Below are 13,473 nucleotides of genomic sequence, written 5' to 3'. Positions count from 1 at the left end.
ATGAAAGGTTTAACAGGAATGTATTTTTTTTTTTTGTCGAGTTTACGATGTCTAGTTTACTTCCGTTGTTCTTGGACGTCACGTCCTTGATGACCAGCAATGACACGTGCAGATTTGCGAATTATATTTTAGCTATAGGTAGGTACATAATAACCTAATAAATTTATCCAAATATTTTTATAAGTTGTCAGATGTATTTTTAAATGTATCTGAAACCATGGACCCGCAATATTATCTACTGAAGTAGAGATGGCATTTAAATTAAATTTAGCGGTATATATTTTGTTACTAATGTATCCATACAACACATTTCTTAGATATTGGAGTCATGAAATGATGGTAAAAAATACTGTATAAAAATGGGGCGGCACATTGGCGCTGCTTAGGGGCGGCATTTTGTCTATGGACGTTACTGCTTTTACCCATTGTGTGTCCTCAGCCTCAGTATCCGCTTAACCTCATTTTTCTTCAAAGGAGACTCTACAAACCAGGGTACCAACTGTCGGGATGGTAGAATGGACTTACTCCATTTCCCCTTTTCTAGGGATGGCCTATGGTGAAAATCTATTCACATGATTTCAGACTCCGATATGTACCTACTTATTACCTATACGTAATTTTTTATGTACGATTATTACCACATAAATAAAATTTTGGCAGCCCTACGATAATGAGATGTAATTATTTTGATACAGATACCTATCACCTTAATGACTCTGTCATTAAATAATTTATTTAGTGTCAGGACATTAATACCCAAAATCATAAAATACTTAATAACCATAAATGTTACGGCGTCATTAAAATGGTGCCGGCATTAAAATTAATGTCATTTTAAACTGTGCACATTAATCTGCCATAGAGACGGGAGCATTAATTTTAAATAGGAAATGTAATATTCTGTGACTCATCAAAAAGACCCATATTCCATAAAAAAAAACATGTGAAGGTACCGTAGATTACAATCTTCAGTAACGTCCCTAGACAAAATGCCGCCCCTAGACAGCGCCAAAATGCCGCCCCATTTTTTTATACAGTATTTTTTATCATCCTTGCATGACTCCAATATCTAATAAATGTGTTGTATGAATAGGCACATTACTAAAAAAATACATATATACAATTAAATCTATTTTAAATGCCATCTCTACTTCAATCGACAATACTCAAGTCCACGGTTTCAGATACATTTAAAAATACTCCTGACAACTTTCGAAACTCGCAAGTGACTGGTAAAAATATTTGGATAAATTAATTACGTTAGTATGTACCTACATATAATCCAAATATAATTCGCAAATCTTCACGTGACGTGACGCCCAAGTACAACGGAAGTAAACTAGACATCGCAACCCCGATAAAAAATACAGTACTGTTGAACCTTTCATGTAAATTAATACATTTTGTTTCCAACCAGTGAGCTGAAGTATTTAATTGAAAGATATAAGTTTAGGTACCTATTTCTATGTACTATTCTTCTAGATTTGCCGCCCTTCGAATAACTTCGAAGACACGTGCAATCTATGGTTAAAAGATGTACTTATTAAAGTCCTGGACGCCACACGGTCTTGATACCGTGAAAGATTATAATTATATAGCAGTGAGGAAGAAAGGGGGAATAATAAATGAAAGAGCAATTTATGTACTTGACCGAAACTATATTATAGCAAAAACAAGAATATTACATTAAAGGGTTATTAAGGAAATACTATAATAAAGGCAAGCAGCTAAGTTTTAAAAGAAACATTGGAAGATAAGTGAATCAAATAATAATAGTTTTAAAATACCAAACTCGAACGACACAGAGGCCTCAAGCACTGCGGCTGCAATCGTGCTGCTTTAAGTGACGTCCATTATAAATGTTGGGTAGAACCAAAGCAGAGCACGACTATACTGGATGACAGACAGAATCAAAAAGCCCTGTTGCTTCTTTCACACCTCGCGACGTCCGTTGCGCCCGGAAATTCTGTCAGCGACATCTGTGCAATAGCGTACGCTCCATGACGTGACCATAAATATTCGTCGGGGTTGCCAGAGTATGAATGTTAGTTATGTTCATTTTGAACATAACACAACATAACCATTGTTGCAGTGACGTCCCGTGGGGGTAGGCAGATTGAGCGTCGCTTGGGGGCGGCATATCGAGGAGAATCATTTGGTAGATATGTATAGAAATAGCTACCTAAACTGAGTACTTACTCGATAACGAAAATATTTTTCCTTTAAAAAAATCACCTGACTGGTTAGAAACAAAATGTAATAATTAACATAAAAGGTTTAACAGGACTGTAATTTTTTGTCAGGTTCGCGATGTCTAGTTTACTTCCATTGCCCTTCGACGTCTTTGGTGACCAGAAATGGCACGAACACGGATGATAAAAAATATTGTAGGCATTATGGCGTTGCCCAGGGGCGGCATTTTGTCTCGGGACATCACTGCATTGTTGTATTGTAGAGTATATTCCTTATAACTTTGCACTTCGGCTCTAGGATGAAAATGATGAATGTATATTCTAAAAATATTTTTTTACATATATATAATCTATTTATTTTCTTATTAGGTACTACATAATTACAAGATTAATACAAGTGAATAAATAATATCATTTTATCTAATTTTATGCGAGGTTATCAGGCGAAAAGGCATATCAGTAGTGAAAAGTGCAAAGTTATAAAACATATTATACCTACCATAATACACATTGTATGGCGATTGATCTTATTTATAATCAAATCAAGTATTAATTACTAAATTACAAATATTTATAAACTAAGTTTATTAACTAAATATTAAACAGTATATCACTTGACACAACCAGTTGTTCAGTGAGGCAGATATTCTTGAATGGCTTAGGATTCCTGGCTTTCCCTATGACCAAAAGCTTCAGTCTGTGTCCGGTTGCATTGGAGCACGGCATAATAATTGTGATGCAGTCCTGGGGACTTTCCGCCCTGGTACATTACTTCCTTCGCGATGAACGTACATTTTACGAAGGAGAAGTTTCCAAAATAAACCCGTCTCATCTGCGTTGTATACTACTGAATTTGACAATCGAATACTGGCCAATTGATTTTGTGCTTTCAACTAGGAAAAATAATGGCGGATTATAGTAGTTGTCGGATAATCAAGTGACGGATTACTGAGAGTGTACTGTACCTATAAAGGAGAAAAAAATAAATCAAAATTATAACATTTTCTTTTTTATTTATTTATAAAAAAAATGTTAGTTGTGTCATTTACAAGTTATTTGTAAGTTTACATTTTTTTTTTAAATAATTATGTATAAACTAATAATAATTATGACATGTTCTAAAAAATAATGTATTTTAATATTTACAGATTACAATAACATAATATAAAAGTTATTTAATAAAACAATAGAATATTTACAAATCTATACTGTTCACATCTTTAAAAATGCCATAACAAGGAAGAACAAAGTATTAACCTAACCTAAAAAATATATTAAATGATTTTGTTTCGTTAAATTATACATTACCTAATCCTACGGTATCTTGACTATAATGTTTGCAAATAAACATAATTAAAATTTGTATCCCATCTAGGAAAAAATTATATTTTTTCCACAACATATGAAAAAAAATTACTAAGAATTTATTTTTTGTCCAGTACAGAAAAAAAACAAAAATAAAAAAAAACACTTGCTGTATTGAGTTTCAACTTTATTTTTCCAAAGTCTTTTTAATGTAAACAACTCTTTCCCTCTACAATTCTGCAAAATGTTCAAATAGCACTTATTTTATCACAGAAACGAACCGATTATAATAAGAAGATAATGACATCAATCCTTAACAGGTGGCAACATAAAAATTACAATATAATAATAATTACATGGATGGATAATTTTTATTTTAATTATGATAAAATCAGAAAATTCATTAAACATTTTTTATATCACTCAGTAAGGGAAAGAGTTAAACCTATTATTTTATAACAACCCTTTTTACGAGGGTGTTTTATAAAATATGTACATTTCATAATAATACTAGAATTAACATTAAAATGGTCAATTTCGCCTAAGTGATTTCATTTTAGTATTGCGAAATGAATAAAATTAAATGTCTACTTATACGTGTATTTCTTGTGAGTAAATACTTGATAACAATTAGGTTTACTGACAAAATCAAACAGGTAAAAGAAAATATTTTTTTCAGTAAGGCCTTGTCCAGATGGCGCATCTCGTGCATTCCAGGTACATGTGACCCATTGAGCTGTCCACAAGTAATCGCCGCGTATCACTTCTCGCGTGGTCGAGGTACATGTGACCTCATTGAGCCGTCCACGTGCACTCGCGACGTATCGCGGTGAGACACGCGTCATCTGTCATCTAGACAAACTCTAAGGCCATATATGAGGTCACATTCTAGGGAGGGAGGTGTCCAATATAATGTGATAATTTGTTAAGAAGGCGTTAGGGGGGATTATAGAAAATATGACATCACAAATTTTTTTGCAAGAATATAATATTCCGGAGTCCAGAAAACATTAGGTAGAGCCGTGTGTTAAACACTAACAATATCTGATAGGTCGCAGATTTTTAACGACACATGTTGAATGTAGAGCAAAGCTATTCCTGCAATCGCCGTAATACTGATAATTTGTGGCATAGTATTTCATAATTATTAAAACAGACATCACCGTGTTTAATTTTAATTATGCAAATCAATCGACAGTGGATAGTAATTTGAGTTTAAAGTCGGACAAGATAACTTGCGAAGTTTGTATGTGCGGCCTCATAGAGTGAGATAGCTCGCTGAAGGCATAGAACCGCTTAACATAATCTGAGGCCGGGAAAGGGGCTTGTAAAAGATTTTACGATGAAGTGTGACAATGGGGCTTCAGCCTGGCTTCCCTGTTCCTCAAGCCACCAACCAAATTTCGGCGTCCTGGAAGGCTGCTGAATACTATCCACAGAGTATATACGGCATATCTACGGGATTTTGGCATGATCTGGAATGACGCAAAAAGATTGGCGGGCGACAAGGATTCTTAAAAGCGCCATATGGTGTCAATATACTCCAGCTAAAGGGCGGATATGGCCAATGTAGGGATTTTTCAAAAAATACCGAAAATCATCAAAGTTACGATAAGAATTTAGTCAAAAAAAAAGCCAAGTAAACACGATAATTTATTTAGTTGGCTTGTCGCGAGTGGAGAACTACAAGGTTCTAAGTGTTAACTAAATAGGAGGAGATTGTTAGTTCATTTTAACACGCAGACAACTCGTCGCTAACCGGACGTCGCTACAATCGAAGTGCGGTTAAAGATGAGGGGAGCTTATTAGTTCACAGTTTTAACACGTAGCCTGGAAGATCTTGTTGTAGAGTAGAATACAAATTCATTGCTGGGTTTATTTTCTCAACGATGAACACTTGGAACCTTGTAATATTAGACTCGCGATGTTACTTAGCTACCGTAATTATTTACACTCTACAAAATGAAAACATTAAATTTTTTCATAATATGCTAACTTACAAAAAGAATATTTTTATGTAATTCTGCAAGAACTAAATAAAAGCTACTCGCGAAGAAAACCTTCTAGCTTTTCTATCAAGCGTGTTTGTAAAAACATGTATATTTTTGAAAAAAGAATGTTATGACTTTTTAAATTTCAGTTACAAAAATTTTTGTGATCCCGCGATTTGATGAGACCATGATGTCACCAACCATAACTAAAGTGACAAATAAAAATAAAGAATATGAGGGATACAGTTTACCGGGTACCCTTCAATTATAGGGTTACATGTAAATTGTAGGTACGTAAAACATTTCACCGTGGCACAGTTCGCCATGAGCTTTCTTATCGGAAAGAGATGACCGTATACTATACGGTCTCCAATTTTATTAGATTCAATATTATGAACTAGATTCAATATTATGAACATTAATTCAATTGTCATAGCTGATTTTGGCAATTTTCATGAATTCAAAAATGAAAACCTAACCTAACAAATAATCCAGAATATCGGCCATTTTCAAAATTTGCTTGCTGCTGACTTCCTGTAAGTGTAAACCGACAAGAACTATGTTTTATTTAGACATGAATTTTATGTCAGTATGAACTATACGACCTAAAGAGGTTGGACGGTCTTTAATATACGATCATATATTTCCGATATAACATTTCCACGGTGAACTGCATACGTACAAGTTTCTGGACACGCAATTACAGTAGCCGGAAAAGATGTAAACGAACAATTGAACCCATCTACGGAAAAGTAGCTCTATGTTGAATTCTTTAGATAATTTTTTAGATACATAATAGCATTAAACACGATACGGCAGTTCAAAAATCATCTAAAACAATGCTGCACGTCATCGATCTCTCACTTCTAGGTGACCAGGCAAAAGTATGGCGCGACACTTGAACTGATTTACCGAAAACTTTTATTGACGCAATAATACTCTTTTTCCGGGGAAGGCCTTATTTGATCGGCTGCCGTGTTGGAATACTGACAAAAATATCCAAATTGATTGTCCGCAAATATTGATTGAAACTCAAAGTCACTTCATCGAATGATAAAAATACTAAATAATATTAATACTACGAGCGACTGTGCTTGATAGAAGTTCATTTTCATCAATTAAAACTGCACGATAATAATATATGCTTCAAACTCAGTGTCTTCTTCTTCCCGATATTTAAGCAGTAGATTGGTAAGCATTTTCCGCATGTCATTGTCATCGGTGGCTATCTTCAGAGTCGCTACCCCAACGCTGATCAGAAACTATCCAAAACAGGTTCAAGCTTCGATTGAAGCATTACAACCGTAAATATTATCCATTTGTGCACTGTATACATAACTTTAAGATATGAGGATTTATCAAGTAAAAGTGACATAATTAAAAAAAATAGGAGCAGATTTCTGTATCACGACAAACATATCAATGTAAAACAGGAAACTGCCTCGTGTGAAAATAAACAAGCATTTAATTCACCCGTTTAATCAACTTTGTCACTGGTGCATTTATATCAGTTGAATCCTTAGCACTTGACTTCATTCCAAAATAAATGTACACTTTGATAGGTAGTGTGAATTAAAACATTGCAAAGTTTTGTACAGTAAACAAAGAAAAGATGACATACTATGTATTATTACGTTAACATTCAAATTGTAAATTTAAGCATTGTAAATTTTATCACAAAGTCCGCCATCGCAAACTTAAGAATGGCATACGGAAGTGTTGCAAAATTGAGTGCACTATACCTCACTAATACGGCCCCGCATATTATATGACTTTTCGCTACGCAGCCTCTTTTTAACTATGGCGTAATTTCCATGTATAGCGCAATATATTTGTTCATATATAAGTATTAGCCAAAAAAACTTTATAATGTAGTTTCAACATCACAAAAAAATGTATGCATAAAACAGTTTACGCATGTATGTAATCAATTGGAAATGGAAATATTTGGATGGGATGCAGAACAATACGTGTCTGTTCTGGCAGAACACACTAACTGGAGAATATTAGTTTTGAGTAATTTGACTTTGAAGCTTTTAAGATGTTTGAAATGGTCTATCATGTGAGTTTATTAAGTAATTGTAAAAAGGATGACTTTAAAATAAAGACTGTTTATTTATTAAGAAGGTTTCGAGACGGTAAAGTTTGAAATAAGGAACATTTTGGTATAACTAACTCAATGTGTCATTTTTTCGAATTAGTGTCTTCTGCCAGAACAGTGACGAATAATAAGAAGTCATGAACGCTTGCATCATAAAATTTCATAAAAGACACCTCGGAGTTTTTCAAAAGCTCTCTCGTTTCGAACAAGGAATGATGAAATTGTATGTAATTAAATGATTCATTATACGGCATTTCGCTTTGTGACCAATCTTGACGGTAAAACAATGTATTATTATAGCGCCTGTACACGTGCATGGTGGCCGCGCGGCTTAATCGTTGGACTATAACGCCGTGGGTCCCAGGTTCGATTCCTGGGTCTGGCAAGTACACATATTGTTTTTCAATTTGTGTGTGAGTCAGGGTATGGACCTAATAGGTTGAGCAAGTGGCAAACCTCTACTCTGTGGAGGCCCATATGATCCTATTATGATCGGACATGGTCGGGAGGAGTTATACGTGCATGGATTTACTGGCAGCAAAGTGCTGACTGTCTCTCCAATTCAATCTTTGAGAGTAAGCAAGATGCGGTGTTGTCATTTTATGGTACTATTTCGTTCTATTTGACAGGTAGTGAAAATCGGTCAAACTGAAAATTCGTTTGTAGTTCATTTTTTTGCCGACAGGTATGCCACTGTCGTTCTACTACGCAGGCGCAGATCGAAAAATTTTCAACTATCGCATGAAAATAATTCAGAAGCTTCCAAACTTTTTTGATTCATGCATGCAATCTTGCCAACAGCAAGATAATACATGTATACCCATACATTTTCTTGTTATGACCGTGATAATACTTACTGTCAACAGTAAATCCATGGACGTGTAAACGGGGTATTAGTGTACAGTAAAAGCTTGTTATTCGTGTCTTTCCTTTCATAGTGAATTCATCGATAAAAATTATTAAGAAGATGTTTCTGAAAGTCCTCAGCCGCAAGTTGATTAATTTGAAATTACGAATTTTGAAATACAAAATATATGGCAAAAAAACAATAATACCAAGGCCTGAAAAAAATTAACCATAAGTGTAAGTGAGAAAGCATTCGGCATGCTTATATCTCCGCTTTATACGTTAAAGTAAGATAAAATTTCTCCGACTGAATTTAAAAAAAATTAAAACTCGCCGGATAAAATTGATTTGGCTGATGACATGCATTTAAAAACTGCTAGCACGTGTTGCTGAAATTTATAGTTTTGTTAAATATAAAGTTAGTGGTAATTATTTTTAGTTATTTTAATAGAACATATGGCTAACTATGTTGTGTTTAAATTTGGTCGTCGTACTGAGAAGCAACACGATGGTATAACGTTTCATAGTTAAGTTGATAACAATAAAATCGTTGTTCCACTGTGCGTTATACGCTAGAAATACGGCTTCATTTTGCCTAAAAATAGGTCCTCTACATATCATTACTCCGAGAATAATACTTATTTAAAAAAAAAAATATGAATTTTTGCAAAAATTTCGAATTGACCGTGTACGTATTAACAAGGTTTTACTGTATTTAAACCTTATCGGACGGTACAAAGCACCCACAAGACCAAACTTTATGGGTGGAGATTGTTATATTATTTAGTATTTGGGTTGTCACCGTGTTCTTTCTCCCTCTTTCCTTGACATTTCGAGTCAGTTGTCGTAAGAAGCGGACCATTAGGTGGATGAATGCAAGCGCGGATCTAATTGTGCCAAAAGGGTATTGTTTAACCAACAGTGATCGTAATGCAGAAAAAAAAGCGGGTAATAATGTATTGACTGTGTCCAGTTGTGACCAGAGATACCTGATCGGATATTGGATTTTACTGAAAGAACCGGAATCCATGACGTTTTTAAAAATAGCCTATTATCCCTATTAATACTATCAGGGTTCCAGTGTATTTATCTGGTGTATTGGGCCTCTGCATCGAGATCTAAACGTAGGAGGAAAGAAGAAGGACGAACACAAAGTGACAACCCAAAAAAACTAATACGATAGCTGAGTTTTCTATATTCACAAATACGGAGCTTTCAAACTCAATAATTGCAAACATAAGTATTATAAACCTAAGAATCACAAAGCGGGATTCCACTAAACGATGAAATCATTCCTAGAAGGCCTGCTGTTATCATTGCCAGGCTGAATATTTTCAAGATTGGGCAGCGCAGCGACACCTATTTGTCCTGAATTTCGATCGCGGTTCGTCTCTTCGTCGCCAGCAACTGCAGGATTCTCGTGGATGCTTCGCTCGCCTGTGCTATCATTACTGCTGGCGGTGGAAGCATTGGAGTTAGACGTCTGCGTAGAGTCCGAGCCTCTGCGTTTGGGCCGGACGCGCTTTATGAGTTTCTTATGTCTCGGGTGCTCTTCTTCTACGAAGGTGCGCAGAGACGGACTCCGCGAAGTTTCAAAGGGGTTCACAGCCGCCTCTTCGTCTTCAAATGGGTTTGTCGATCTAAAAAGATAACAATACATTATGAAATTGGATTGTGCTATCATTAAAATGGCGACATCCGAGCGCCCTACCAATTGCATCATGGAGGATGCGATCTGTTTGACAAGGTGGATGAGGTGTATTGCTTTGAATGCAAGTTAGCAGGCCAAAATCCAATACAAATCTATACAATATATTGACACCCACAACGAATTAAGCAGTACCTAACTCATTTTATGGCTATGTTGGATTACATCAGACATACTTAATAAAAAAAATCCTCTTTTCACATGTAATAACGTTATATCTCTAACCTTTCTAACGCGGCAACTGACTTTAGTCAGCCTATACGCGCGAGTCATCCGCGCGTCAGCTGACTAAAGTCATTTCGATTTTCGTTTGCCTAGTACTGCTTTCCGCCAGGCGCGAATAATTCGAATATTGATTTAATTTATTCAAAAATCATCCTTCTCTTGACATCTGTCAATGGATAGCCTAAACTTTTGTTCTATCTAATTTAAATAAATATTTTTCGGGAGCGTGTCTTGAATAAAAATATATCAGTCATCGGGCCAATTCAAATTTGCCGCGTATATAGTGTCTTATCGCTTCTTAGTGCATGTGCGCCGAAGACATTTGACTGACGTGTTTGTAACGATACGAGTTTGCGATATAATAAGTTATATTGTTTTTTAGTGATTGAAAAACTATTTGGTGCGTAAACTGTTAAATAGAATATTCGAAAGTTACATTGATCAAAGTGAATTTACAAAATATTTTTACAAAAGGAATGCTTTTGGAGATTGCATTCATTCGCCTATCTGCCAGTATATTATCCGCGAGTTTATAGTTTCGGAAAATAATTTGAACCAGGTGTCATTTAAATATACCTAGAAGTCCGCGATTTAATATGTCTCTTTGTTTATCATTGATTAACATTTTTAAATACTATTTTCTGGTTATAGTATTAGGTGAAACAGACAAAAATTATTTATTTACCCTAGTTATCAGCCATTTATAAAGAAAAGACACGAACACTCAGACGCCCGTTCCCGCATAAATGCGGAAATTGTCGTATTACGCAAACACCAGGTGCCGCGCTACTGAATTTTTATACACTGCGCGGCAAATCATCGTCTGCTGGTGTGAGACAGACACTTGAGAATTATTTTTTTCGTAATACTATTCAAAAGGGTTTGATTCATGACTACTATTTTTTTTATGTAGAATTCTTCTTATATTTATAGTCGAAAATAACTCGAGTTACTTACTATCACGTCATTATAATAAAATAAGAGATTACCTATTCTAGTACCAGGTTATTGAAGTAATATAATAAAAAAAAACAAATGAACTTGAAAATAAAATTGTGGTGACTATAAAGCATTTAGAAGTGCAAAAAGTGTTTGAAATTTAATATTTTACGAATTGTAATAGGTATTCGAAAAATAAACCATTTTGTTATATAAACTATGTGTCATTCGATTCCATTCAGTTCAGGGTCAATGGTAGGTACAAACCAGGCACTGGTGGTAAGTACATCACTCTCAAATAGCCAGTAGTTCTCAAGGATGATTTATTTATACTCGGCCTGCAGTGCTGCAATGTGTATGCGAGTTCAAACAAAAGTTACACAGTTTGAGATGTCCTGGATGCTATAAAAATGAGTTATTTATGACTGATATTTTTTCAACACACTCAACAAAAATGCTCATAAAAGTCATAAACCATATTATTATTCATTATGTGTATGACATATTTGTCGAAATGGTAGCCGGTAGACTATAAGAATACTGAACTGTTCTTACACTTGTTAATCTGTCATCGACGCATTAGTCCAGCACCATTTCGTAAGTGTCATGGCGCCGCTCGAGTAAGCTGGCATTTTTTCAATGAAGAAGTCTTGTTCGTGATTTCTTATCAGATTTAGGCGACGAATGTTTATTTTTAGAGTCACATAAAATATTAGGTTCTGTCATAATCATTTTTGAACTTGACTCCGATTTTTTACTACTCTATTTGTGTATGTTTGACTGACATTTATTACGATTTATTGATGCTTGAAATCACAACGCGCACTGTTGTACTAAGTCGGGATTCGTAACGCTTAGAAAGGGTTAAAGACTCACAATATTGAATTGCAAAGACATGCCCTCAAGCAGACATAAATTTCTACCCTTATCATTTTATTAACATAAAATTTTATAGAAGTAGGTAAATTCTGATTTAAATTTCATACAAATACCAAAGTATTCAGCCACAACTACACTGACAAAGGGAAATACTCTTTCATCGGAGTGTTGTTCTGAGAGTGCAAATTTTTACGATATGGACTGTCAAAACTACATTTAGTTTAATATAATTGTTTGCATACATGCCGTTCTAACTAATGTAAGTGCATTTGTGTGCCAGCAAAGTTTAGAAACAATTGTACAATTTCACTTCGGTTTAATGTACATACTTAGGTGCTATATTCCAAGGTACTGAACTGACACTTGAAATCTAGTAGAAAACACTAATAAGACCGGTTGTCATAGCGCCTAGTTTCAAAAGCCCCTACAACGATTTTAGGTAGTTCTGAGAAAGGAAAAACAATAACAGGGGATTATTATGCATCTTTATTGGACCAGCTAAAAAACAAAATGGAAGAAAAACGGCCTCATTTAAACAGGAAAAAAATCCTCTTTCATCAGGACAATGCCCGTGTTCACACATGTTTACAATCAATGGCTAAAATTGAAGAATTTAAGTTCGAATTGGTCGACCACCCACCGTATTCGCCAGATTTAGCCCCCAGTGACTTTTTCCTTTTCCCAAACTTAAAAAAATGGCTAAGTGGACAACGTTTTTTTTCAAATGAAGAAGTCATCGATCGGACAAATGCTTATTTTGAGGACCTTCCGAAAACTTATTTTTCTGACGGTTTAAAAAAAATTGAGAAACGTCTAACCAAGTGTATTGAGCTCCAAGGAGATTATGTTGAGAAATAAAAAAAAAATACAAAAATAAAAACTGTTTTAATGCTTTTTTCTAAGGAATTATTGACCCACCCTCGTAGTTTTGAGAAAAATGTGAAAAAATCATATCTATTAAATCTGTGAACTTTATGTATTTATTTTTTAATTCGTTACATTCTTAAGAGTATTTTGGCTTTCCATTTTAGGGGTATTTGAAAAGCATAACCAACCATTTTAGCGGGTTTTGAAATTCACTCTGATTTTTGATCATACGTATTGACGGTTTTTGGCGTTTTTTAAAGTTCATTCTTTGGCCATTATATAGGTAACAAAAATATCCATCTAAATACATATCTAACTCAAAAAATTTCAAAAACCGTTTTAGGGGCTTTTGAAACTAGGCGCTTCATATCTCGCTCGGAAATCTGGTGCATGATCAAAAACATGAAAAAAACGTTGGGC

The 13,473-nt window shown here is 34.7% G+C and overlaps 1 protein-coding gene across 9 annotated transcripts in view; it reads right to left on the bottom strand.

Moving 5' to 3' along the window:
* LOC147069135 (E3 ubiquitin-protein ligase RNF13-like) overlaps positions 1-13,473 on the bottom strand; it is a 538,012-nt gene that overhangs the window by 479,660 nt on the left and 44,879 nt on the right. For 8 of the 9 annotated variants that reach the window (XM_085951501.1, XM_085951507.1, XM_085951502.1 and 5 more), the window contains one exon: positions 3,307-10,075. In XM_085951501.1, the coding sequence (XP_085807627.1) occupies positions 9,712-10,075 (364 nt within the window). In that variant the 3' untranslated portion in view covers positions 3,307-9,711. Of the gene's footprint in view, positions 1-3,306; positions 10,076-13,473 lie in introns of those variants that run through there. The other variant, XR_015071263.1, reaches the window with a different exon arrangement.

Source organism: Rhyacophila brunnea, unplaced genomic scaffold (genome assembly GCF_057557595.1).
Source record: "Rhyacophila brunnea isolate RB1 unplaced genomic scaffold, BYU_Rbru_1.0 scaffold_24, whole genome shotgun sequence".
In the NCBI taxonomy this organism is placed as follows: domain Eukaryota; kingdom Metazoa; phylum Arthropoda; class Insecta; order Trichoptera; family Rhyacophilidae; genus Rhyacophila; species Rhyacophila brunnea.
Note: the sequence above shows the minus strand (reverse complement) of the source record. Positions and strands in the feature narration are given on the sequence as shown.